Source organism: Talpa occidentalis, unplaced genomic scaffold (genome assembly GCF_014898055.3).
Source record: "Talpa occidentalis isolate TD23 unplaced genomic scaffold, MPIMG_talOcc4v2.1 talOcc4.17, whole genome shotgun sequence".
NCBI classification, from domain to species: domain Eukaryota; kingdom Metazoa; phylum Chordata; class Mammalia; order Eulipotyphla; family Talpidae; genus Talpa; species Talpa occidentalis.
In genome coordinates, this window is record NW_023601754.1 from 17,670,208 (window position 1) to 17,697,923 (window position 27,716).

A 27,716-nucleotide genomic window follows, 5' to 3' on the forward strand; every position below is an offset into this window, starting at 1 on the left:
TGCAAGGGTGTCTCCCTCACTGTACCTGGAAGAGCAACAGTGGAGAAGGCAACGACTTAATCTGGCTGACGGTCTTCACCCTGTTTGCTTTGCCTTTTGGTAACTGACCTTCTCTCCCCAGCATCCTTTGTCTTTAGCTGAAGTTGTTTAAGGAGCTGACTTAAGCTGTGCTAGTGACTTTCTTACTTTTACTGGGTTTCTCCCATGTATGCAAGAGATTTATATGTTATTGTTAAACTTTTTGTTTTCTTTTGTCAATATGTCTCATTAATTTGAATATTTGCCACCCTAGAAGAAACTAGAGGGGAAGGGGAAATTGCCTGCTTTCCCCAATGCCACTGAAACAGTAAGAAGAATGTTACTTGTTTTTTTAGATAGCAACCATTGAGGATAATAAAAAATTATTGTTGTTTTTATAATCTTTGCACCATCCATTGCTGGGATTGAAAGGTCATCTCATTGCATATTTTGTACAGGAACCTGAAAACTGCATTTTTTTTCCTTTCAGGTATCTCAGAAGGGGCCCATTCATCTCTTTGAGCAGATATTTACAGTGTTAAAAAATAACTCATCCAAATAAATTTATAGATCTCATTTGCTTTATTAAACAATTCATGAATCCCATGAATCCAGCACCTCCCCATTCAGCAAGGAGAAAGGCTCTGCAAGGTTTTTATATGCAGAGAGAGAGGAAGGTGGGGGGGTCTTACGCAGATGACCTCACGGGTGCTGACCATGGTAACTCAGATAGATTGGTTTAGAATCCACCTTTGGGAGAGACTGAAACAGCAATTAGATTAGATACTAGGTCTGCATGCTCTTCCCTCCCACATGAATGACTCCATTTTGGAGTTGTTTGTTTTTTAACAACAGTTAATTCCATCTCTTGAACTGTGATCTCCTTATGCCTGTGACCTCTTCATGATGGAATCCATACCTGTAGCCTAGAGTGTAGTTAGCCTAAAGGGTTTTTTAGTGGTGAAAACTGTCTCATCTGAAGTATGTATTGGGAGATACATACTTCTCAGAGCTAGGAACAGTCAGTCACTATCAGTGTGGGTAGGTGACCCAGCCTTGCATCTATGAAGACCATCTCCACTGGTCACTTTGTAATGACTTGGTCAGTTTCAGCCTGACTTAATGTCCAGTATCATATGTTTCCTGAAACTTTCGAGACCGTATCTACTGCCTAACACAGTTCCAGGATTCTTTCTTGGGTCAGGCAATGTCCAGCAGCATAGAGTATACTCTTTGTTCTTTTATTAGCAAGGAGATCTTCCCAGGAAGTGTCCTAGAGATCTCATTTTTTATTTGCCAAAACTGGGTCACAGTGCCACCCTATGCTGCTCACTGTCAAGGAAAATGGATTACCATGACTAAGACAAAAAAGAATTACCTAGTGGCTGCAGGGTCACCTTCCCTTGAGTCATGTGGGAGAGGGCTACCTGAATAAAGTTGAGATGCTGACAGCAAAGAGGTAAACATGGGATAGACTTGAGAGGCAAACCAAAGTATCTGTTCCCAGAGGGCATGAGGAGGGATGCTTTGCATGCTGGAAGGGAAATGTATACTGGCCCGCCCAGATACCTAGAAGCTTTCTGTTATCTTTAGAGCATTGTTATCACAATCACAAGGGAATCACCTGCAGGGCTTAAAAAATATTGCCTCCTGGTTCCCAGCCCAGTATTTCTGATGTATTGGAAGGAAGTCTGCGGATTCCAACATGCAGCCAAGGTTGAGGGCCATGGGTGTAGATCTACAGTTCCCAAAGTGTCATCTAAGGAATACTAGTAAAACAGGGCTCACAGCGCAACAGGGCAACAAGGCAGGAGGCCAGATGGAAGGATGGAATGGCCACCCATCTGCCCAGGCTCTGAGACCACAGAGCCGCCAAAAAGCCAAAAACCAAAACCAAGGGCTGTAGTAATACAACACCCACGCAACAGGGGCCTATGGGCTACAGCCTAACAAAGGACAGTGCCCGATGAGAGGACAGGTCACTGTCTGTGGGTTCTCACCCGTGCACAGAATTGCAAGAAACCTCAGGTTCCAGGAACAACCACCATGGGGCTTATTTTACAAACAGGGTTATTTTACAAACAGGGTAAACAAAGAGCTCACTGTATCAACAAGTGGCAGCTATCTTACCCAGATAGCATCAGTGATGGTCACCGCTGGTCGCCAGGAGTGCTGGACAGCACTGGTCAGGAGTGGTGGTCACTACTGGTCCCTCAGAGTCAGTGTCAGAGACACCCAGTGTTCACAGCTCTTTGTGAGTTGTTGGGCTATACCAACAACAAATAGCTCTTTGAGACACCCGGCCCAGGGCCTTTGGTGCTCCTTTCAGATAATGTCAGAGATAGGACCAGAGGCCCAGCCCCTGCAGAAGTCTTTGACTTCTCTTCCCTCCTTGGCAGTTGGCTATTGGATTCTTCTTTTCCTCTTTCTTCAGAGGCCAGGAACAGAGACCTCCCCTTCTTTCTTCTTCCTTTGGAGGCTGGAACCATCTTCTTTTCTTCAGGGGCTAGTGTTGGTGGCTCTCTCCTTCAGGGGCTAGCATCCTCTTCTCTTCTTCAGTGGCTGATCCGGTCTCTTTCTTAGCTCCCTCCAACCCTAGCTTATATCCTTTTTTTAGGGTGCCCCACCCATAAGTCTGATTGGACCATTTTTCAATCCTGTGGCTGATTGGACCATTTAACAATCAGCTCATAGCACCTGATTGGTTCATTCCACAATGCAGGAAGTACACTGTTACATAAAAGGTCTCTAAGGAGCAGTTGCCACAACTGACTTATAGTGGAGCAGCAGGTTGAAAGAAGACCTCTGCTCTTGCCGGCTCCCACCACTGAGGCGGCTGGGTTCTAGTAACATGAGTACTGATGGAGCTGCAAGATCCTTGGTCATAGAAATTTGGGGGTTTGTACTTTGTCTCTCAAGCTCCTTCCGCCTTAGGAGACAGACACACATGCACATGTGGCATGTTAAAAGCTCTGCTAGTTCTCAATGCTAAGGAAGCCGAATAACCTTTTATAATTCAGTTTTTTTCCTGCATTTATTTAAACCAGAAATATTGGGGGGGGGAGGGTGATACTTGTTATAGGTTGAATCATGTCCCTAAAGAGATGCACTGAAAAATAATAAACCTCCCCAAAAGAGAGAAAGACAGACATTGTAATTCTAGCCCCCCACTGTGACCAAATTTGGAACTAGGGTTTTTGCATATGTAATTGTTGGAGGAAGAGTATGTCCTGAACAAACTCTACCTGCTGATGTTTTATGGACTCTACCACATCTCCACGCCAAAGAGATCCCTGGGGCCTTGGACTCCAACTCCCATCATGCCATAGACTCTTGACTTCCTAAAAGGGAGATTGCTGGGGACTAAGGGTGGTGTTAAGCAGCCATGCTCGGTGTATAACCAAAAACATGTGGACCTGCACTCTCTTGGTTTTTTTGCCTGCCTTCAGGGTGCTCTTGGGGGTCCCAGCTCAGACAGCATTACTGATAGGACACAGTCGCCAATTAATCTCTCTTTGGGGGTTCCCCTTCATTTCATTTCCCTTTGTAAATAAACCTTTTATTAACCTTTCTATGTGTGTCTTCAGTTGGGTCTCACACCCAGGCCATCCTATTTCCTTTTGGGCTTGCCCTGTAACATCATTAGCTAAGATGTGGTTATAATGGAGTAGGATGGGCCCTAATCCACTGTGACCAGTGTCCTTATAAGAAGACGAAAAGAGACACAGAAACAGACATACTGGGGAGAAGACCACGTGGTGACAGAAGCAGAAATTAGTGATGCATCTAAAACCCAAGGGACATTAAGGAGCGCTGGCAAACCCTAGAAGCTGAAAGAGTGGATTCCTGTCCAGAATCTAGAGAGGGGGCATGGCCCTGTTGATTTGGGTCTTCTGTCCTCCAGACTGTGAGACAACAAATTTCTGTTTCAAGCTCCTGGTGCTTTGTCCAGCAACCCTAGGAAACTAATACACCCACTAGCATCTCTCTGACACAGTTTGAGAAAACCTGAGCTAGAATCCTTCCAAGGGAACCTCTAACTGACCCTTGAAATGAAATGATTAGTTTGCAGAGGAGTTGGGTTTTTGTCATTGTTGTTCTGAACTCCAGACAATATTCATTTTATTTCTAGGAGGAAATACATTGGAACAAATAGTCTATCGCAATAGTAGCTGCTGTATGTATTTTTATTATTTTGCTTGCCAGACTTGGTAACTCTTCGACAGACACAGAAAAATATTGCCCTGGAGAGACTATGGAATAGCTAGTAAAGGTTGGCTTGAAGTGTTGATCTTCCCCAGTGCTATAGGTGATGAACCACTTAGACTCAGGAGCCTGCTGGTGCAGCTTCAGGGGGCCGAGCCTCTGACAGCAACCCCGAATGCTCACCACTGCTTCCAGGCTCCTGTCCTCTTTTACATTTCATGCCCAGAAAACTGAGTATTTTCATCAACAACAAATCAGCAATCTCTCCTTCCTCTGTCAGCTGCAAAGGGAGAAAAAACCCGTGATATACACAGAACCGTCCTCTTTGGTGGCTTTTCTAAGGGTTTTTTATTACCCAGTTTGCTCTCTTCCCTGAGTAGAGGTGCTTTTGCATTGGGATTCACCTGCTTTTGGAATTACAAGGGTGTGTGCTTCACCTTTATCCCCAGGGATTCTTTCTTCCCTTTCTCTGAGAATGTCCAAAAGCTCTTCATTGCTCCCCCCCATCCCACCCCCAGTAGAGCATGTTAGGAATTTATGCACAAAGACCATCATACATTGCTGCTGGGAATGCCAAATGGTGTAGCTGCTTTGGAAAGCAGTTTGGCAGTTCCTCCAAGTTTAAACCCAAGTTACCATATTACTCGTTGAAATAAATGTCTAGACCCAAAATGGAACCACTCCTGCTCAGGCAGCCATGCCTGCTGTCTGAGGCTTAGATAACTTTCAAGTCCCTGTAAAATGTTCCACGTGACCAGAAATGTAGATGGTTTTGTTTTAAGTGCCAACTCTGGGCGCTTATTTCTTTGTTCATTCTCACCCCAAACAAGATTGACTGTGTGGCCCCAGCCAATCAGATATTTTTATATTTTTCTTCTTCCTCCTTTATTCTTTATACTATAAAAAACCTCCTGCCTTTTGCCCCATTTTGCAATTCTTTAAATGGAGACTGTCATCCTCATGAAGTATTACATAAAGTTTGTTGATATCACTAAGTTATCTTCTTTAATAATTTTTTTTAGAGATTTATTTTTATTTATTTATACAAGCACTGGGTATAGTCAGAAGCATGGGATGGTGAGAGAATTCACCAGAGCCAGAGCGGGGAGCAGAGCAGGCAGAAGGACCGAAGTACACTGCTGAGGGGAGCAGCGGGCGGCAGGAGAGGTCTGCGCGCCATGTGGGACCCTCCCTCCGGTGGCCGGGGAGCAGCCTGGGATCGAACCGGCGCTGCAGAGGCTGTGGGCAGCTTTGAAACCCAGCGCTCAACCGCTGCGCCACCGGGGAGGCCCTTTAATAATTTCTTAAACAGGTTTCACCTTGGCTGTATATTAAAATCACAAGGGCAGAATTCAAAAATACTAATGCTTGGAGCATCCTCCCAGAAATTCTGTTCTTACTGGTCTCAGGTACAGCAGCAGTAGGTTCCAAAAGCCTGCAGGTAAATCTTAATGTAGAATCAGGGCTGGAAGTTAGTGGTGTAAATGAGTGGAATGCAGAACTGGGAATCAGGGGGCTCCGATTCTAGTCAGCCCTTCACTTGCTTGTGATGTTGGGGAAATGATTTCCTCCTCCTGTTTCCCCTCCCATGAAATGAGGCCTTTGAACTAAAGTCCCCTGATGTCTAATGCTGTTCAGCTAGTCTTGTCCTTGTTCAAGGTCAGTGACTCTTGCAGAATAGATCAAAGAGACTTACCAGATAGTATTTTTGTTCTTCATGGAAAGCTACCAGGATGACAGAGATAAACAGATTCAGCACCACAAACGTCATGAAAATGATGCAGGACCCAATGAGAAAGGAACCAAGCACTGGGCTGGAGTCCAGGACCTGTCAGGAAGAAAGCCAGTATCATCCCCCCGGCTCCTGTGTCCTAGCAGCCACCTCCCCACAGAGGCACCCTCAGAGGCAAACATGGTTCTCAGGGCTAGGGAGGCGCCTGGCCAGGTGCCAGGAGGGTCGCCCTCTGTTTGGGGGCTGAGAGTAGGGGCAGTGCACTCCAGCTACCAGAAGAGAGAAGGGCAGCACCCTTACGCCCCACTACCACCAATCCAAATAGGGGCCCCATTTCTGGCTAGGTGGGGAGCATTGCCTTCCAGAGACACCTCCCCCAGCCCAGTACAGCCCTCCCCTAAGTAACCACTGCCTAATGTTCATTTGTAAGTAGGGGTCCCCAAGGTGAGCTGTGAGCTTTGGAGAAATAAAATTTTAATTTGCTCTAAGTTGAACTGTGCTTGCCAGACCCTGGACCCAAGGGGTGGCATCCATTATGGAGCCTTTGAGGTGGTGCTTTCTCTAAATGTCACTAAGACTCAGTGCCAATGGCAGCATTCATGGCCCCCTCTCCCCATTACCTCCTCATAGTTGAAGATTCCTATCTGAAGACTGATCATTGTTTCTGCCGCATCAAAGAGGGTTTTGTAGGAACGGAGTTTCCAACCAAATATTAGGTTTGACTGTAATGGAAGGAGTCCTTGTCAGCATGGAAAGAAATCATTCACCCTCCAAAGCCTGTTGTTAGACAACAGTATCGGTGATCTAGGTGAGCCATATCCTTGGCCTGGCCTGGCCAAGCTGTTTGTATATACAGGGGTGTGCAAGTGGGTGTGTGTAAATACCCAGTTCTGTACCAGATGTGTGTATGTCTCTATGGGTGAGCACATGCAAGGCCATACGTGCAACCCTGTGTGAGAGTACCTGGGTTGTTTGCTGTGTGCTTTGGAAATGCCTGTCTGCCCAGCTTGTCCAGGCCTTTTGCTATTGTTCATTGTCTGTTGATGATATCCTTCTCTGTATCTCCCAGCATAGAGAGGGTGCTCAGTCCCCTTTGGGGGCTCAAGTGCCTCTGATTAGACCACTACCATGTTCACCTAAATGGCCACTCAGGGAGGAACTGGCCTCTCTGAGACCCTGCCTGTTGGCTTTGGGGAGTTGGGCTGGATGGATAACAGGTTTATGTGTGGGCAGGGTCTTCCCTCTATTGCACCCCACACCCACAAGGGCTGTTCTATCTGAATGTATCCCGTCTGGCCCCAGAGGAGGCTGACGTGTCCCTGCAGTTCAATGGGGGACTAAATGCATGCAGGCAAGTGAGGGTATCAGACAAAACTAGATTCCAGCTTTGCATCATCATCTCCCAGCCATCACATCATCACCGCTCCTCACTGTTGTTGAGAAAGAGAGAGGAAGATGGGTGGGGGAGACAGGGATAGACTCAAGGTGATAGTCAGGGACAAGGAAAGGCGAGGACTGGGGAGAGGGTGAGAGATGGAGTGAGGACTACAGTCAGATGGGCTAGTGAATGGCTTGGAGATTAGGGGAGTGGTGGGGGGTGAGAGACGGAATGGGGCCAGGGTGAGACTAGGGAAGAAGGTTCGTTGGGCAGTGGGTCTGGAATGCGCTGAAGGGTCACAGAGGACTGGGGCCAAGATTATTATGGGAATCATGGCGAGAATGTAGGCCTACCAAGTGGAGATTGGGAATGTGACAGATGGTTTTTGTTTTACATTGCTTGATAATAAAGGTTTCATAGTTCACATTTTCTTCAGTCACAAGAGAGATGTGATTATCAGAAAATTGTCAGTGTTAAGGGACTGAGTGGAATGATTTTGATCCTACTAAGTTCCACCCTCACATCCCCACTTCTGCCCTACTACCCAGGACCTCTCCACATCCCCCAACACTGTCTGTGCATTCTCAGCTATCGAGATGTCGGGCATGTCAAGGCAGGATGTCGATGCAGAAAAGGAATCATTTCTGGGGACAGTTTTGGCCCCAACTGAGTTCTCCAGCCTTTGCTATTTGTAGTGACTGGCTTGTGAGCATCCAGCTAAAAGACCCTGGTCTCAGAAAATCCACCATCTCCCTAAGTTCCCAGGGTCTTCCTAACCTTAACCCCAACTCCACACCACTGAAAACCCTTGGCTTCCAGGGATACCAGCCCTGAAGGTTTTCCCAAAGGAGCCACTCACCGTGATGGAGTAAGCCAGGAGCATGATAAGGATGACAGTGATAAAGCCCGAAATGTCCCCCCAGGCACGGTGCAGGGCTGACGTGATCATGTTCATTTTGGGGTTCAACCTGAGCAGATGCCAAAGCTTCACTGTGGACAGGAGTACCAGGAAGGCAATGATGTAACCAAGGGCAGCATCTGCTGCTGCTGTCTCACTGAAACTGATCACCCTGTGGGACCAAAGGCAGTTTGGATCTCAGAGACTGAGGAACTCAGCTAGTCTCATCTGGGATGCAGGATTAGACTTACTGTGATCAGTGGCCATCACTTCCCACAACAACAGGCCTGAGACACTGACCTGTCCCACTTCCCCCAGTGGGTGATAGTGATGATGTTATGGTGGGGATGATGTTAACTGTAAAATGGTGATGGAGATGATGGCAATAGAAATGGAGGTGACAGCGATGAGGGTGATGGTGAAAACCACAGCTATGATAGGGGTGATGGTGGTCAAGGGGCCTCAGCAGCTAGTTCATAGGGCTGTTACCTAGTGGTCTGGCTAATGGCTGTGGCGCTCTTGGAGAATGCAAAGGGTTTGGAATTCTCCCAGGATCAGGAGGATTGAGGTAAAGGCATTTAGTTAGCAACTCCTCCCTGTTTGGGGCCTTTATTTATTTTTTTTTTTAAAGATTTATTTATTTATGCATACAAGAACTGGGGTATGGGCCAGGGGTGTGGGGGGAGGGGTGAAGGACTCACCAGAGACAGTGTGGGGAACAGAATAGGCAGATTGACTGAAACACGCTGCTGAGGGGAGCAGCGGGAGAGCCAGGAGAGGTCTGCTGCACCATGTGGGGATTGAACTCGCGCTGCAGTGGCTGCAGATAGCTTCTTGGTTGTGTCCCAACGCCCTGAGCCACCAGGCCCTGTTTGGGGCCTTTAGATAGATGAAATGTCCCCATGCACACTCATCTGAATGTATGTGTCCATAATGCTCTTACATTTCAGAAGGATGGAAATTCAGCTAGTTGCACTAAGTGACAGACCAGTGAGCCCCCATTTGACCTTCAAGAGCATTTCTCAAGGCCATTGTGTGAGTAATTAATATTACCATCTCCATTTCATAGATAAGGACACATAGTTAACACAGGCATCATGGCTAGTGACACAGTGACATAAATAGTGGTGGGAGATAGAGTTGAAATCAGGTGAACCTGATTCCAGAGTCCAGGTTATTCCAGCCCTCCCACCATTCCCTGCATTCTCTTTTTGCACTTTTAATTCCATGTCAATGTTTGTGTGCCTTTGAAAATGACACAAACCTGTATCTACTTTCATGAAGGAGAACAGGTTATAGAATGAAATGATATAATCTGTTTTATAAAAGCACTTAATATACATATATAATTTATTATATCTAATATAGTAACTGTATTTCCTTAGATTTAGTAATACTGTTTTATCATGTAAAATCATATGTAATGATTCACATATAAAATGATTCATAATGAATCATATATAAAATGCTATATAATATAAATTTATTTATTTTATTTTTTTAAAGATTTATTTATTTATGCATACAAGAGCCGGGGTACAGGCCAGAGGTGCCGAGGGTGAGAGGATCCACCAGAGACAGAGTGGGGAACAGAACAGGCAGACTGACTGAAGTACACTGCTGAGGGGAGCAGCAGGCAAGTCAGGAGAGATCTGCTGCACCATGTGGGTTGCTCCCTGGCCGGCTGGGGATTGAACTCATGTTGCAAAGGCTATGGATTGCTTCATAATACAGTGCTTAACCCCTTGCGCCACCAGGGAGGCCCATATAATATAAATTTATATAAATAATATAAATATATTTATGTAATTATATATTTATATATTACAAGATACAGTGTAATGCATTATAACAATATATATTTACATGATAATTACACATATACACACATGTGTAATTATTTCTGTGTATAATTATATAATTAATTATTTAATGTGCATAAGTGTATGTGTGTGTATATATTCTTCTAAGAAAATTGACCACCTAAACAGGTGGTTTTCTCTGGGATGCTGGACTAGAATTATTTTTCTCTGGGATGCTAGATCTATATTTTCAAGTTTTATTCAGAGACGTTATCTTTCTCATTAACTGAAAAACTTGTGAGTTCTGCTTGAAAGTCCATTTGACAGCAGGGGCTTTCTGAACAGGCCCAGGGAGAGCCTGCCTTCACCAAGCGCCATCCCTCGGGGCCTTCCTTATACAGTCCCCAGGATCTTTAGAAGCCCACTGAGGCAGGTCTCTGCAGAGCTTCATAGACAGAGCAGGGGTTTGGACTGGATTTGGCACCTTAGGTCTTGGTCAGCCCTGACACAAAGCCTTCTTCTTGCCTAATCACCTGCCATCTAGAATCTTCCTGCTCTTGAGCCTACAGGGGCTGCTGGCATGGATGGCTGCTGCTTCTTTCAGCCTCTGCAGCACCTTTTTTTCTGCCTCTTTCAAAAGACCTAAACTCCCATGCCAGGTACAGTAATTGCTCATATATTTGGTATAGTAACTCAGCCCTCCTTTATAACGATCGTGACTTTTACTTCAAACACAATTCTCAGCCTTGACTACATTTTATTTTTTTTTAAAGATTTATTTATTTATTTAAACAAGCACTGGATATAGTCAGAAGCGCGGGAGGGTGAGAGAATTCACTAGAGTTAGAGTGGAGAACAGAACAGACAGACTAATGAAATACACTACTGAGGGGAGCAGCAGGCGTCTCCATACCATGTGGGACCCTCACCAGCGGCTGGGGATCTAAATGGGGATCGAACCGACACTACAGAGGCTGTGGGCAGCTTCGCAGCCCAGCACTCAACCGCTGCACCACCAGGGGAAGCCCCAGCCTTGACTACATTTTAAAATAACCAGGGAAACATTAAAAATACTGGTGCCAGGATCCCATCTGCAGACATCCTGATTCAGGGCGTCTGGGATGTGACCTGGGCACTGGTTTGATCATCTCCTCGATGATTGTGGTACAAACCCAGGCCTGAAACCACTGCATTAAAGGGAGACTGGAGAAAATCGTTTGATCATGAAAAGTATTCTTAAAATTCAGGCCCTGGTTGTTAAAATGACTTATCACCCCAAAAAGAAAAGAAAATATGCAAAATAAATACAAAACTTTGGTTCATTGATGAATCAAATTGAACTGAAGGTTTTAGGTAAGACCAGACTTCACTAGATTTGGGAGTCTATCCAAAGTCACAGATTTTTCTTATGTTTTCTGATGCTCCATGTAAAAAGAGAAGTCTCTTGCTGAAAAGTCGTTTTATTATCCCTCTAAGCAAGAGAGTTGTATGTGTGGATATCAGAAATGAAACCCATTTCAGATGACTGGCAAAAGCCATAATGCAAAGCGAGTATTGAACAATGAAGGTACAGGAAGGATCCCTCTTCTGTCATGACCTCAGTCCTGGATAACCTCCCCCTTCCTTGCTAGCACTCAGATTATTCCTCTAAGCGGGAGTCAACAAACTTTCTGTAAAGGGTCAGATGGCACACATTTAAGGCCTTGTGTAAAGGGATGAGTGAGGAAACATGCCAATAAAACTTTATTTATAAAAGCAGATGGCAGGTGGACTTGGTCACTAGATCATCTTTTGCATAGTCCTTTACAAGCTAAAACACCTTTACATTTTAAAGATAATTGTTCTACATAAGGTTTACAATGAGCCTAAATAAAAGTTATAGTGCATCTGATAATTTATGAAAAATTCAATTGATATGTGATATATCTCAATGGAAGGAAGCATGGAGGGTGGAATTTTTGTCCTATATTTAATGTGATAACATGGGTGTGGCATGAAGAACTTAATGCCCATTTGTTGAATGAATGAGACAGTCTAGAGCGAGGTTACCAATAGAGTTCAAATTCTGGGTCCTACATTTCCTTGCTTTGTGATCTTGCACAGACTATTTAATCTCTGAACCTTAATTTCTTCATTTTAAAAAAAGGGATGATGATAATATCTTTTTGAAGTCTTGAAAAGATCAAAGTAGATGATAAGCATTTGAAGTGGTATTTTGATGACTATAGGGCCCCCAACAAAAATAACTTGATAAATGTCAGCTGTATCTATATAATCAGTCACAAAAACACATGGTTCAGAGTAAGAGCTGGGATCCTGAGGATGCACAAGGGAGGTTTAAATTCCTCTCTTCCACTTTGACTTGGGAAAATCACACTACTTCTCTGAGCCTCAGTTTTGTTAGGGGGAAAGGATGTCCTTAGCTAATTCCATACAGGCTTTGTGGACTCCATCTCCACTCCAGACCAAAGCCATCAAGACACTGAAAATCACAAATCCCATCATCACCAAAGGGAGGGTTGCTCGGGACCTGAGAGTGGTGTTAAGCAGCCAGGGTTGGTATAAAACCAGACGTGGGCCTTGGGGTTCTCTCTTGGCCTCCCGGCTCTTGGCTCTTTGCCAGCTCTCAGTGCGCCATTGGGATTCCAGGTCGGCAGAACAGGTAGGACTCATTTAAGACTTTATTTCCCTCTTTTCTCACTGTGTTGTATTTTTCCTCATTCCCTTTCCCTTGTAAATAAGCCTTTTTATTTACCTTTTGTGTGCCTACAGTTGAGTATTAATAAGTCCTTTTTAAGTGCGTGGGTGAGGACCCACAGTCAGGCAACACGTTTTATATCGGGGTTGCCCTGTAACAGTTTCTTTATTTGTAAAATAGGGATCCAGAGAAGATTCCATCCATTAGTGTATCAGCCTAGCACAGAACAGACTCATGGTAAATGCAGCCAATTGGGGGGCTTACTCTGCTCAAAGGAACCTCAACAGGAAGTTACTTGGTCCTGTGTTTTGATAAGATTTGCAGAAGTAAGATAATGTTCTATTTTGTTTTAAATTTTATATGCTTAGGGCCCAACCCGAATTGAAATGATGGCTACAGTTTGTGGTTTGTTTTTTTTTTAAAGAGTGATCTTTGATCAGAGATATGAGGGTCAACAAGGCTTTAAAAGCCTCCACATGACCTCTGGGCCTCACAGAGCTGAAGAAGGAGGCTTAGTGATGGGAATTGGGGTCTGCTACAAAGTCACTCACTGCTCCCTGTGGTCCCGGTAGCGCTGGATGTCACGCTTCGCCAGTATGGCCCTCTTTACAAACACCACCAGGGCACTCCAGCTGGCCAGGATGATGGCCAGTTCCAGCAGATTCCACTTGTTGCAGAAATAACACCACTTCTGCTTCCTCATGAGCCTGCCCTGGGAAAGGAATCAGAGGTTCTACAAAGGCTGTGGCTAGACTGTGGTGCCCCCCAAATCCCTGCATCCCTGTGGGGTCTGAGGTTCCCCACACCATCCAGGATAGCCTTCTGGCTACATAGGGTTTTGGATCCTTGTAGGCTTCCCCAAGCCCTGTCCCACTTGCACAGAATGCCAGGGCCTCTTCCCATCTTGTACATCGACCTCATCAGCTCCCACCACCCAAACTGCGGCATTTGGAATTGTATAAGAATAACTGCACGTCTCTCAGGTGGCATAAGGGATTGAGTCTTAGCACTATGAAGCTATCCTTAGCCACTGCAGCACCAGTTCAATCCACAGCCAGGGAACTAACCCACATGGCACAGCAGACCTCTCTTGTCTCGCCCACTGCTCCCCTCAGCAGTGTATTTCAGTCAGTCTGACTGTTCTGCTCCCCGCTCTGTCTCTGATGAATCCTCTCACCTCCCCTCCCTGCATCTTTGGCCTCCACCCCAGTTCTTGTATGTATAAATAAATAAAATAAATCTTTTTTTTTTTAAGAATAACTGCAGTTTCTAATAGGAAAACTATGTAATCCTCTCTGATGCAAAGTGGGTGGGGGGAAAGAAGATGAGGGAAAAGATCTCCCCTCCGTGTCATGGAGCATTTACTTAGAAAAGTTGTAACTGTCTTCTTTCTCTGTACCTTTGAGTTATGTGTAAAACTTTTTAAAAACTAAACAAGTCTCTTGCAGGTTTTATAATTCAGAAATGTCTTTCTCAGGGATCTGGGAGCCATTGCTTTGAAATGTTATCTTCAAGGAAGACGTGCCCTTCTCTCTGGGTGTCCCAGGGAGGGTAGGGGCCTCACTTTGCACTGGCTCCAAATGCAAACCTATATCTTGTTGTAAACAAATGAGAAGTTTATTTTTCCTTTCAGCGATGGTGATAAGCAAACACAGGATGAACACAATGACTCTAACCCTGTGAATTTGGGGTGGACCAGTGGGTCAAAGGCATAGTAACTTTAAGGACTAGTTTGCCTTTCCCTTAAGACCTGTGTAACACTGACTTAAGACTGTGTAACACAGTCTGCATGCAGACTTCGTTTTATTGTGCATCACTGTATTGCACTCACAGATTGTGAGTTTTTCACAAAACCCTCCAGCAAAACAAGGAAGACTTGCCAAAGGCTCAGAGGATGGTTTGCATTTTTCAGCAATAAAGTATTGTTTGAGTTGAGTTATGCACATTGGTGTTTTTGTTCTGTTTGTTTGTTTGAAGATATAATGAAATGCTGTTACTGCACACTTAGATGACAGTTGGGTGTGAACATAGTTTTATATGCACTGGGAAGACAGACAACTCGTGTGGCTCTGGCTCACTTTACTGCCATGTTTGCTCAGTGCTGTGGCCTGGAGCCAAGCCCACATTTCCTCCCAGGGTGCCTGCATCTGCCTGGCCCTTTACCAGGGTGAGATTTCTTTCTGTTTTTGCAATCTTTTTCGCAGATTGCCTGGGGTGCACATCACATTCTGATTTCATGCTTTTTCAACAAATAATGAAAGTTGTTTTCTTAGGGGGCAGGAGGGATTTGTTGTTTAATGGGCACAGCTTCAGTTTTGCAAGAGGAGAAAAGCTCTGGAGCTGGGTGGTGGTGATGGTTGCACAACAATATAAATGAACTTATGGCCATTGAACTGTGCATTTTCAGTGGTTAAAGTGGTAACTTACGTGTACTGACCACAATTAAAAATTTTTTTTAATTATTTTTATTTATTTAAAAATTTTTAAAAGATTTATTTATTTATTTATACAAGAACCTGGGTACAGGCCAGATGCATGGGAGGGTGAGAGGATTCACCAGAGACAGAGTGGGGAACAGAACAGCAGACCGAAGAAATACACTGCTGAGGGGAGTAGCGGGTGAGACAGGAGAGGTCTGCCACGCCGTATGGGACCCTCGCCGGCCAGTTGGGATCGAACCGGCGCCTCAGAGGCTGCAGATAGCTTCACAGGGCTGCACTCAACCACCTGCGCCACCAAGGGAGGCCCTAAATTATTTTTAAAGTAGATTTCTTGTCTTTGTGGAGAGGTTTTCTGAACTGGTCAGAGACTTGGGTGTTTTTGTTTTTTTTTTTAATTCTGTGACCCCAAAGATGTCCCAGGCTATATAAAAAGATCCCCTGTGTGTTCTCTGCCTCCCTTTTCCTCTTCCTTCTCACCACTACTGGTGTTTGGCTGGTAAGAGGCTAAGGTCCCTTACATTAGAAAGGAGTGGAGAGAAGGGGAGGTTTTCTTTTAAGCTGCTCAAGCAGCATTTTGAGAAAGATTTGAGGGTTTTGGAGAGGCTTTCTGAAATAGCTGCAGGCAGAGAGCAATGGAAGAGGGGAAAGAAGAAGAAGCAGGGGTAAAATGTTCTTAGCAAGGTGCTAATCGATCACTGTTGACTGTTGGGTTTGAATTGGTGCTTTGGGATTCCAGTTTCTGAGGCTTCTGGTGTGCCATAGAGGTTGAGCATCAAGGTCATGGCTCAGACTTTCTGGACTCAAATTCTGACCTTGGGTAAACTACTTAACACCTCTGGACTTTAGCTTCCTACTCTGTGGATTGGAGCCAACAGACCCTTTCTCCTGGTGTTGTTAAGGGACAGATATCCTTGGACGGTTCTTAGCACAGTGCCTGCCATGTAATAGGCACTCTGAGTATCATCCTGACTTTATAAAGAGGTGGTTGGAGTAGATGATGAGGCTAACATGCCCCTTTAAGATCTCTGGTTTGCATTTTTAAAGTGGGGGGGAGGAAACAGTGGGGTATACGTCAGGTTTCAGATGAGTTTCCATCATCCTCAAGCCGTCATCATCTACATCTGTGTCCTCATGTTACTATGCTGCTAAAGGTGGCAAAGAGGATTTTATCTGATTCTTAGGGACCATAGGTATGAACAAAAGATGCTAGAAGTTCCCACAATTACATTTGGAGAATCCCCCAGCTGTGAGGACACCACCTCTTCTCTACCCCACCTGGGCTCAGCTGAACAGAAAAAAATGGGTCTTAGTTCAACAGAGACAGGAACCTTGCTCCTCTCGCCTTCCCACCCAGGAAGGACCACCCTCTGAGTCTCAGTTCCTGAGAGGTGTCCAAGTTGGGTGCCTGATCTGGGTGTGCCCTCGGGGCTAGCAGAAGGCCTGAAAGGTTGCCATGGCAAACAAGGGAGCAGGAGCTCCCACTCTTTCAGTCCCCTCCCCGAGGAAGAAGGATGGGGTCAGAAAGCAGACACCATCACCTGCATCCCCTCTGCAGGGAGCCACACTTCCCCTCTCACCTGCACGGTCATGTAGTAGAGGAGGAACAGGAAGTAGACCACCTCTGCAGCCACCAGGAAGGGATGCCAGCCGTTAGTGAAGGGGTACAGGCGCAGACTCTGCAGGTTTGCATGAGCAAAGAAGGTTCCTGGGAAGCAGAGAACATTCCACTTATCCCTAGCCACGCACCCACTTAGCGCTACCACTCTGTGGTCATTGGATGGCTCATACTCAAGTCCTTCCCATGACTGGTTGGTGGAGGGCAGATAAAGATCATTCAGACCCATAGCCCTGAGGAACTGAACGAGACTCATGGTGGACCCCAGAGATAATGAGACAGAAGGACAGGGAACTGCAGGGGCTGACCTGCCTCATACCCTCTGCTTTGGGGGATGATCATTTGTAGTCACCTCCAGCCGCAGCAACTCACTGCAAACTGTCTCATTTAAATCCATTTCATCTAAAGAGATTTTACTAAAGATCGCTTTCCCTATTGACCAATATGCCTAAAATTCAACCTTTTGAGTCATTCTTCATCTATGTGTGTGACTTTTCCCTTTTTTCAGGCCTTGTCATGATTTTTTAAAAACCAGGTAGACTGTTAGGGCTACTGTGAAGACAGAGCCAGCCACAAGGTTGGCAGTGGAGAGATGCAAGCAGCTGAGTTCTTGCTGACGTCAGTGGGCTGCTGAATCAACAAGGTCTGAAGCCTGCCCACAGTTCTCATTTCTAGAAATACAGACTTGAATCAGATGTGACTTTGGACAAATTGTTTGAGGTCTAAAAAAGCCAAAAAGATGACCCAAAAAAAGGGGGGGAACAGAACAGAAAAAGATACAACTAAACGCCCAAAAAGATTTGAAAGAGACTTTCAGCAGTGGAAAGTGGTGCTTTACACAGTTCTGAAATACAACAACAACAACATAAACCCCCAAAACGTCTACCTGCCTATTACTTTTATAACAAAATGTAATATTGAAAAAAATGTTTGATTTTTCAAAGAGAGGTGGTTGAGTTTTAGGCAAATTGCTTATTAGTTGAGGCCTTAGGTAAATATCTTGAAGAGATTGCGATGAGCGTTAAAAGCTGTGGAAGGGCAGGGAGTGGGGAGGAAGAAATGTAATCGAACACAAAACCAGCACATCACATGTAATTAAGGGAAATATTGTTTGGGGAGTTTTTGTCTCAGTTGTGCATATTTGTGCATGGATGTGTTAGACTGTGGTGTGAAATACACTTCTCACTGGAGCTTGAGGTACTAGTTGTAAAATACCATTTCAAGTGTAGGTATCTTCTAACAGGTCACCCCCTCTCCATTCCCTCGCTGCCAGCCTCTACCCCATTCCCCTGGAGAGTGGGAAACTCATGTGAGCTAACTTCAGACCCCAGCTGCTTCCTTCAGAATAATTTGGGAGAAAAGGCCAGGGAGAGTTATGGGGGAGGGGCAGCCCTGAAGTCTTGCCTTTGGGTGCCCAGGGATACAAAGCTGCATGGAAAACCAACACCCACTCCCACCCCCCAATTTCCCACACAGCCATTTGTCCCAGAACTCTGGCCCTAGGGTGTTTGGGCCCAGCTGGGTCAGGAGCTCTCGCCAGGAGAGAGAGGTCTCCATCTTCTGAAACACTGCTGGTGGGTTCACGGCAAGCCTGCCCACCCAGGGCACTGGTCTCCAGGGTCAGAGTGACGATGCAGAACAAGTTGACATTGGCATTGTAGACAGTGAATTCCACAAACACGGCTCTGGTCAGGCTGTCCAGCCAGGTGTTGTCAAAGAGATACTGGAGAATTCTGTGGGAAGAGGGGTGATGAGGGACATGTCATCCCAGTGGCTCCCTGCCTTGGCCCAGTGGAGAGGCCAGAGTTTCTTGTGGAAACTTATCCCTCTGCTCCTGTCTGCTCCCTGTAGCAGAGGGCCTTTGGGGCTGTTCCTGGAAGAGTGGGTTTCCCAACCCATGTTGCAAAGCCTTGTTCCCTGAGACTCTGCTTTCAGAGCAAAGGTTCTCAAAGTGTGGTCCCCAGACCAGCAGAGTCTGGAAACTTGTTAGAGATGCAGATTCTTAGGCCCCATCCCAGGTCTCCTGGATCAGAACCTTTGGGGGCAGGACCCAGGGCTCTGGGCTTTGAAGAGTCTCAAGGGATTAGGATGCTTTGCACATTTGAGGGCCTCAGGGTTAGAGAATGTCAGGGAGTAGGCAGTGGCAGCAGCTGTCCTCTTGGGCTGGCAGCTCACAAGAGACCTCTTCCTGAAGAGCTGGGTTTAAATCCCGAGTGCACTGTGGGCAAGTTAATAACTTCTCTGGGTTTCCCTTTCTCCATCTACAGTGATGTTAACACCAGCACCTGAGCATCATTGAGAAGAGAAAATGCGTATGTGTGTGTGTATGTTTGTAGTATTGATAGCTTTTATTACTTAGAGCAATAATAATGGGCCCATTTCCTTTGAGTCTGCATCCTGCTTGGTCCACAAAAGCAGAAAATGTCAGTTATTCCAACTGGCAGGAAAATACCTCTTCCTCTGAAATAGTCCATTCCCTGGCCTGGCCTGAATTCCTGTCCCTGGCTTTCAGTTGGGGATTATTGAAGACAGATGGGGATCCTGCCCACACAACAACCGGGGTGTTGTAGTAATACCGGAGGAGACTGAGGTTCACCATCAGCCTGAAGCTACACAGGTACAGAGGTCTGAGACCAGAGTATACTGGGAGGGGTAGGCTGTGTCCTTACATTTTGTTATGGGGTATTCCAGAAATGCATGGCCCTAACCAGCTCTACCCAGATCATTTCTCAGGAATGTATTTGCAGTGAGCACCCTGAGCAGTGAGGTGACACTTTCCTTTAGACAAAGAGCAGTCTTGCTTCTGTTGCTACCAAACCAGTGAATGCTGCAAGCTCAGGGCTTGTCTCTGGTTACACAACTCGCTGCCTAAGAGGCCATCTACCACGGCCCTATTTGGGGACCTGACTGAAACCACCATAAGCTCTGCCACTGCTTTTGCTGTGAACAAGAGGATCCTTTGTCTCTGACCCAGAACCTTGTATCTTCTGCAAACACCCATGACCAGGAGCAGGCTAGCTTGTGAGCAGACGAGTAGGGGAAAGCCTGGAGCCCACATGCTTCTTGGGAAGGTTCAGCCTGAACCCATCCTGCTGGCCAGGGTTTGGACAGCTTTGTGTGGTACTGAGTCTCCATTCTTGCACCAGCTCCAGCAGAGGCCACCAGCCCCAGACCACCATACTGAGAATGCCGGAAAGAAACTTCCCTTCCAACTCTGGGATTGCACAGTTCCCAGGGGAGTAGAAATAGGCCCTGAAGGCTTGTGAATCTCCCAGCCCCTCCCCTCAATGACCTGAACAAGCTTGGTTCAGGCCTCCTTTGAATGCTGTGCCCATCAGTCAGACCTGGGCTCTAACAGGTGGCTTTCCTCAACTGCACGTAAATCAAATGGGCCTTACCTTGAAGTGCTCTTGCGATCAGTCCCCAAGGGGACCACGTAACCCCCTCCCCGGTACACTGAGAGTTTGCCCCAGATGGGATAGCCTCGGCGCTGATGCTGGCTCTGGTACTGCCAAGCCTGGGAAAAGCCATTGCTGGCATTGAGGATGGAGGCATTCCAGCCTTCCCTGTAGTCTGACATATCTTCAACGTCCAGGGAATATGGCGCATGGCACCCATCAAGAGAATCCTGAAGCTGCCAAGCAAGAGAGCAGGAGTTTCCACGAACCCTCACTTGGCGAATCTGTGCACTGCCAACCAGCTTGGAGTTTCCATCAGTGATAAAGCCTAAAGGTAAAAACCAGGGCGGGTTATTCTAGCTACCCAAATCATCTTATATGCCAGACTCCTTGGCCTGGATGTTCATGGGACCTTCAGTGTCCCTGTCATAGAGACAGTCAAGTTTATGGCCAATCACAGGTTACGTTCCTCACCGCCTCCCCGTGCTGGGCCTGGTCTTCTTCTGCATAACTGCTTTTGGGGAAGGGTGTCCCAATCTCCTGTGACCACCTGGAGATTAGCAGTGCCCTTGCCCAGAGTGTCCACATGGTACAGTTACAAATGACTGGTCTCTCAGATAAGCATTAACAGGTTTGTCTTCCCCCTATATCTTGCAATTTTCCCCCTTGTTTAACAGGTTTGTCTTCTCGCATTCCAAGGAAAATGGAGTTAAACAGCAGCTGTTGAAAAAGCAAGCTGGTGCCCACCTGTCTCCATGCAGACCCCTTCCTCCCTCCCCTTTGCAGACCCTTGCCCATCTCCCCCTACCCCCTTTTTTCCCTTTGTATAAATAACCCTGCAGCCTGCCAAAGAGCGGGACTGTGGTCTTTCAGACTTGAGTGTGCTGCCCTCCTTGTTGTCAAATCAAACCACTTTCCTTTTTCTCAAACTCTCTTTCCTTTTATTGGCTGAGGGAAACTGAGGCCAGCGTTTGGTATCACACATCCTAATGGCTCATAGGCCCATCAATTTTTCCTCTTCACATTGTCTTCCCCCATCCTCTTCTCTCCCTCACCTCTGCCCCCCATTGAGGGTCAGCCCCATCATTTCTTTTTCTTTTTTTTAATTTATTTATGTGTAGAAGAACTGGAGTATAGGCCAAAGGTACAGGGGATGAAAGGATTCACCAGAGAGAGTGGGGAGCAGAACAGGCAGATTTACTGAAATACACTGCTGAGCAGCAGATGAGACAGGAGATCTGCTGTGTCATATGTGGGTTAGCTCCTTGGTTGGGCATTGAACTCAGACTGTAGCAGTTGGAGTACTTAGACTTAACCCCTCGGCCACCAGGGAGGCCTCTACCCCCATCATGTCTTTAGGTATCCCAACTCCCTACACTCCAACTTCTACATGCTTCCAGAATGGCCCATCTTGCACCCCAGGATTGCTGACATTTCTGCCTCATGGAGAAGCTCTCAATGGTTCCTCTTCATCCGAGACCCTTGACGATCTGGGCCCTGTCTCTGCTTTGTTTCTCACCTGCCCTCAGCTCCTACCCTCCACCAAGGCCTGGTGCATACTTTGTGGTGCCAGGAACATGCCATGGTATTTCAGGCTTGCTTTCCCTCAAGTGGTCCCTGCTGCCTGCTCAGTTAGCTCTCATGTAGTAAGTGCTCCACTCTGCATCCCAGGGTGAGGGGAGGCTCCCTTGTTCTTGCAAGGGGCTCGCCTTTAAAGCATGAGGCCCTGGGTGATCGGTTCTCTCTAAGGAGCATGTTAACAGTGACCCATACCTGTTCCTAGAAAGTAGTTTGCTCACAGGGCCTTGAGGCTCACGGACCTACCTGGGTGATGACTGTACAGGTTGTTCATGAGGGTGGTGTTGGCCCACGTGAAGAAGTCCCGGAAACCCAGCACGCCAGCAAAGCCCTGGGTGAAGCTGCGTTCCAGGTGTCTGTTGAAGTGGTAGGCACTGGGGTCCCGCTGCCCGTAGGCCACCAGCAGCAGCATCCACAGGCAGCCTAGGTACGCTGGGAAGGGAGGTCAGCCCCTGGTCTGGCACGGTCCCTGACCGCCAGCCAGCCCAGGGCAGGCGATGGAGTCATGTTCAGATTCAGGACGGTCAGGTCTTATAGACCAGCTGTTTACCCCTCCAGGGCCAGTGAAAAGGAGTAAAGTCCTCAGACCACAAGCCCCCTGAGTTCAAATCCTGGCTCTGCCATTTCCTGCCTGTGTGCCCTTCCAGACTGACTTAATCCCTCTGTACATCACCCTCCTCATCTGTGAAATGGAGATAATTCTATCACACAGCATTGTGATGACCGAGACAACAAATTAATGTTTATAAAATCCTTAAAATAGTACCTGCACTGAGTTCATGTTATATAGTGGTTCTTAATTAGAATATTTTTAAAGTGGGGCCTCTGCCATATTGCACTGCTGAGGAGAGAGCAATGAAATGACAGCTGTGTCCTCTGCCCTCATGGCACTCACCTGTCCTGTGGGAGACGGGTGAGGGTGATGCTGAGGTACTTTAGGTGCAGGGGTTTGGTGTAGGAGACTGGACATCAGAATCAGCTAGGGGATGCAAGTCTTACTGAACCAGATTCTCTGGTCACAGAGTCTGACTGACCCAGGACCAGCATCCCCTATAAGGTGTCTACCTGCCACCCTGGGCCATCTTTCTTCTCCACCTGCCGCTCCCCTAACCCCCAGCCCTCCTGCTTTGTGCTTTGGCCACAAGCTCAGCCAGTGGAGAGCAGGCAAGGAGTGCTGGGTCAGTGCCCTCCTTGAAAGCAGCCCTTGCCCGTGGCTGGAGGGTGATAACCCAGGGGTATGTATTACAAGCCCCCCTTGGGTCACGAGGACTGATCCCACGTGGCCACTGCAGACCACTCATCACCAAACCTTCCACTGGCTTCCTTCTCCGCTTCTCTCCCTTCCAATGCCTCTCATGGTACCTCCTAGCTCAACAACTTTACCCAAATCTACCTGTGGGGAAACCCCCCCCCACACACACACATACATATACACTGAGGTTTGAAAGGTGCTCGCCAGACCACCCAGAAAAAGCCTGTTTGCAAATGCAGGCTTTGGGCTGAGAATTCAAGAATTAGAGGACTTAGCCAGAAGCAGAAGTGGGAGGGGGTACAGGCTGACTGGTTGGCACAGCCTAGGCAAAGGCTTGGGGTCAGGGACATGGAGCTGTGCAACTCAAGGCACCGAGGAGGGGACCTGTGGTAGCTGGAACCACAGTCACGAGGTTGGACTTTATCCAAAGGGTCATGAGGAACCCCTGAAGGTGTTTAACTGCCGGGGAGAAGCTGGGGCTAGTCCCACACTATGAAAAGGGACCAGAGCCGTGTGGATTCATCAGAGGCTGCGCCTCGTCTGTTCAAGGCTGTGCTGAGAAGCAGCAAGAGGGAAGATGGCTTGTGGGTAAGCCTACTGCCTACCCAGTATTTCTCTGATAAGGGCAAATGCTTTCTGTTCCTTGCGGTGGGTGCTTTTCATCTTCTCAATGTCAGCGGCCAGAGGCGGCTGGTAGATGTCCCGTCTGCTGTTTCTTCGGGTTCGGAACAAGGCAGAGGGGTCTGTAGAAACAAGGACATAAGGTCAGTTCTCAAATGGACAGTGAAACCAGGCTCTGCATTTGTAACCAGAGGACTCCTGTTCATCAGGTACGAGTCCTTGGTGTCTCTGCCTCGGGAGCCATTTCCTGGCGTTACCCTGCGTGCCTCTGCCCAGGCCATCCGGTGCCTGGAATTCTGCCCTTTTTCCATCCAGAGAATTCTCCTTATGCTGAGGGCACAGACACCTTCCTCTCCCTGACATTCTCCTGATTCCTGAATGCATCTTTCTGTGCTCCTGGACAGAAAGAATATGTTGGAAACTAGTATTCCAAAGTCCTAATCATGTTTGATTCCAAATAACCACCTTTTCCAGAACACTTATTTGAGCAATAATTTTCATAAATGTCCCCATCAGAAGTCTATAATTCAGACATTTTAGTAAGTATATAGTTGTGCAAATATCACGACACAGTTTTAGGACCTTTTCATCACCCCCAAAGTTTCCCTCAAGACCCATTGAAGTCTGTCTGCAACATCATTCTTTTGTTTTCTGCCTCCCCAGGTTTTCCTTTTCTGTTCAATCCACGTAAATGAAGTCACACAGTATATAGTTTCTCATACCTGGGAAACATGTCTCACTGCCACGTTTTGGATCTCACCCACAATGGTGTGTTAGCGGGCAGTTCTCCTTGTTGTGTGGAGCAACACTGCATTGCGTGGCTGTACTGCATTTTGTTTGTCCACTCACCCATCTTGGACACCTGGGTTGTTTTTAGTGTCATGATGATGAATAATGTTGCTGTGGAGTGCCTGTGCTGGCGTTCCTGTGAACCTATGTTTTCATTTCTCTTGAGTGGATTCCTAGCTGTGGCAAATACCTTCTGACGATTGCAAAAGAGGCTGCTATGAACATTTGTGGACAAGTTCCTGCAGGAAAGTAGGTCTTCATTTCTCTGAGATAACTGCACAAGGGTTCACCTGCTGAGATGTGTGCTAAGTCCACTTTTAGTTTTGAAAGGAAGTGGCAAACTGTTTTCCACAGTGACATACCATTTCACCAGCTTTGTCTAAACACTCCAGTTTCTCCACATCCTGGTCAACATTTGGTGTTATCACCGGATTTCATTCTAGCTATTCTAATGGGAAGATACTGCCTCAGCTGTCTTTGGCTCCATGCCCTTCTGCTCACTGTCCTGTCTTCTCTGGCCTGTGGGAGCCATCTTCCTACTAGCCTCCTAATACCCCTGGTCTCCCAGAGCAGCCATAATATTCTTCCTAAAATCACAAAGCAGACCATGCTGCTCCTATTTAAAATACTCCAAAATCCTGCACTGACCCAGATCCAGCAGGGTCCTACCTGACCTGTTTCCCACTTGCCACTCACTCTGCCTTCATCTTGGACCATTAGGACCCTACCCCACCCCCAAACTCCCTACCTCAGCCAGACTCTCAGTCATTGCTACAAAATGACAAGCTCTGGCCTACCTCAAGGCTTTTGCACATGCCCAGCATACCACTCCTCCTTCCCCTCCTCTTCCAGGAGCCAGCTTAGGTGCCACCTCAGCTAGGAGGCTGCCCTCTCTCCTTCCCAGCCACTATTCTTGTTACAGTTCACACTTCCATGTCTACTTGTGCATTTACTTGTGTGATGTGTCTCCCCAAGGGCAGAAATCTATTCCTTCCAGTCAGTACTGTGCCTCCACCTCTGGATAGGGGGAGTGTAGGCTGACTTCAAATAGGCAAGAAAGAACCTTCTGGGACTGATGCAGCCACTGTGAATTTGCATTGTGGCACTGGTTGGACAGCTGTATAAATGCACTGAAGTCAACGGATTGTACATTTACAATGAGTAGATGTTATCGTGTTCCCAAGCCCTCACACTGCCTGGCGCATGGCAAGCACTCCATGGCCAAAGGAATGATTGAATGAATATTTAATTGACCTGGTGGCGTCTCTTTGGAGAAAAATTATGCATTTGTCTTGGGAAGAAGATTTTAATCGGCCTCTTGCATCTGCAAAGCCAAAACTCTGGCCCGGAGTGGAAGACCACAGTCCCATGAGAAGGGGCCTGAGCTGCCCAGTGGAGAAGGTGCTCAGACTTTGGTAGGTTGTTCCTGGTAGTTCTCTCTGGAAGTCAGGACCCCTGCATTCGCCATTAGGGTGTCTTTTCTGTTCTATTTGCATGTTTGTTTTTTGTAATTCGCTTACTGTCAGGACCCTCAAGAGTTTTGGTTGGAAAGTGAGAAGTGGGTGGGGTAAGGGGGCTGGCCACTGGCTCCTCCAACAGAGGTCAGTATGGCTGTGTCCAGTAAACATGCACAAAACCAGGTGGTGGGCTTCAGATCTCTGGCCATAGTTTGCAGACCCCTGTCCTGGAACTCTCATTTGCAGCAACTCTGCAGCCTACCTGAAAGCGGGTTCTTTTTTGGTTTTCATTCTAAAGACAGGGACCCAAAACTCAGAGAAGGCAGCTGCTTGCTGGGTGTTACATGGAGAACAACACCCCCAAGAGCCTCTTCTGGCCATGGGTCTTGCTTGGAAGGCCTTGAAGGAAGGAATAAGATTGCTCAAGAGACAACAAAGGTGTCATTTGTTTCTGCATGCTTTGGGGTGCTTCACCAATCAGGGACGTAAGGCAGATGAGGAGAGAGAGTCCCAGACCAGGGCCACACCTGAGGCTGGGCTCTGGAACTTTCTCAGCCTCATCAGGTTCCAGGCCCCTCCTCCACCGAAGCACCATTACCTGTGCTGGGCAGATGTCCCGGGAGGGGGCCCACAGGCTCCTCCTCATCCTCCACTTTCTTCAAGACCAGTGCGAAGAAGGCAGCAAACCCCAGCACCTGGGAAACATCCACCATGAGCTTGAATTGGACACTATCAATTACTGGCCTGAGTGGGGGCAGGATTGGGGCCACACTGTGTCCTGGGCATGAAGCCAGGCCCTGGGGAAGCCAGATGGAAAACCAACCCATGGCTTACAGAGAGGGCACGTGGTGGTGAAGGTTGAGGGTTAGGCATGCATGCACCTGGCCACCAACCAGACAGAGAACGCCATCCCCCCACCTGCTGCCCTCTGCCCACAGGCCATTCTCTCACCTCCCTTTCAACCTCCAGCAGCTGATGGTCCTCCCTCTCTTCCTGTACAGTCTTGCACCACATAATGATGTTTTAGGCAACTGAGGACCATGTATACAATGGTGGTCCCCATATATGGCCCAGGTATGTGTCGGCTGCACCATCAATGACATTCACACAGCAAGGAAATTTCTTACAGTGTGTTTCTCAGGACATATCCCCAGACATGACCACAGTGCACAAGCTTACTAGGGCTCTGTGGCTTGGCTGTTGAACAAAAAGGCTGAAGACACACCCTTTCTTCTTAATATACACAGACTAAGTTGGGGTGGTCTCAGGGGTTAATTCTGTTAAGGACTGTTCAGGGCAGAAGGGGGGACCAAAGGGTCAAATGGGGGTGGGGTTAGGTGCAGTCTCATAGGTGTAAGGATTCATTGTAAACGTCCCCTCTTGCCTGCAGCTGCCACATCCTCCTGGTCCCTTCCAAGGGGAGCTGGACCCCCAGCTCCAGGCTGGGACTCAGTATTTCTTTGACCCTGACTTGTTCTCCCATAATTTTATGCTTCAGTAATTGGAGCCTATCTCCCAATCGATGCACAGATTCAATGACTTGGGTTTTTATCTTTTTTTCCCCAGAGGATAAAGAGTCTGGATATTGCTGGTACAGCTCTCAAAGAAATGCATGTTAGAACTGAGGAAATACCATGCTTTCCTAGGGCTGCTGTTTGTGAGCTTAACCTCAGGCTTTCTCATCTATGAGAGGTGCCAAGGACTCTCCTGCTGGTCGTGTGGTGCTGAACCAGCCTTTGTGGGAGCCACTGGATCGGACCTAGTGTGCACATCCTAGAGCTGGGGCTACCCTGGCAACCCAGGGCCTGCCCAGAGGGTGTGGTCTGTGGAGGT

General features: G+C 47.2%; 1 protein-coding gene across 1 annotated transcript in view; it reads right to left on the reverse strand.

Annotated features, from left to right (window-relative positions):
* Positions 1-4,334: 4,334 nt before the first annotated feature.
* The window catches only part of LOC119249116 (polycystic kidney disease protein 1-like 2), an 85,446-nt gene continuing 62,064 nt past the window's right edge, over positions 4,335-27,716 (reverse strand). Inside the window, exons 33-43 of the mRNA XM_037516217.1 lie at positions 26,482-26,578; positions 23,622-23,759; positions 22,011-22,196; positions 20,187-20,514; positions 18,388-18,521; positions 16,751-16,878; positions 13,284-13,444; positions 8,194-8,404; positions 6,577-6,678; positions 5,921-6,052; positions 4,335-4,504 (exon numbers count right to left, since the gene is read on the reverse strand). Coding sequence (XP_037372114.1) covers positions 4,346-4,504; positions 5,921-6,052; positions 6,577-6,678; positions 8,194-8,404; positions 13,284-13,444; positions 16,751-16,878; positions 18,388-18,521; positions 20,187-20,514; positions 22,011-22,196; positions 23,622-23,759; positions 26,482-26,578 — 1,776 coding nt within the window. The 3' untranslated portion in view covers positions 4,335-4,345. The remainder of the gene's footprint in view (positions 4,505-5,920; positions 6,053-6,576; positions 6,679-8,193; positions 8,405-13,283; positions 13,445-16,750; positions 16,879-18,387; positions 18,522-20,186; positions 20,515-22,010; positions 22,197-23,621; positions 23,760-26,481; positions 26,579-27,716) is intronic.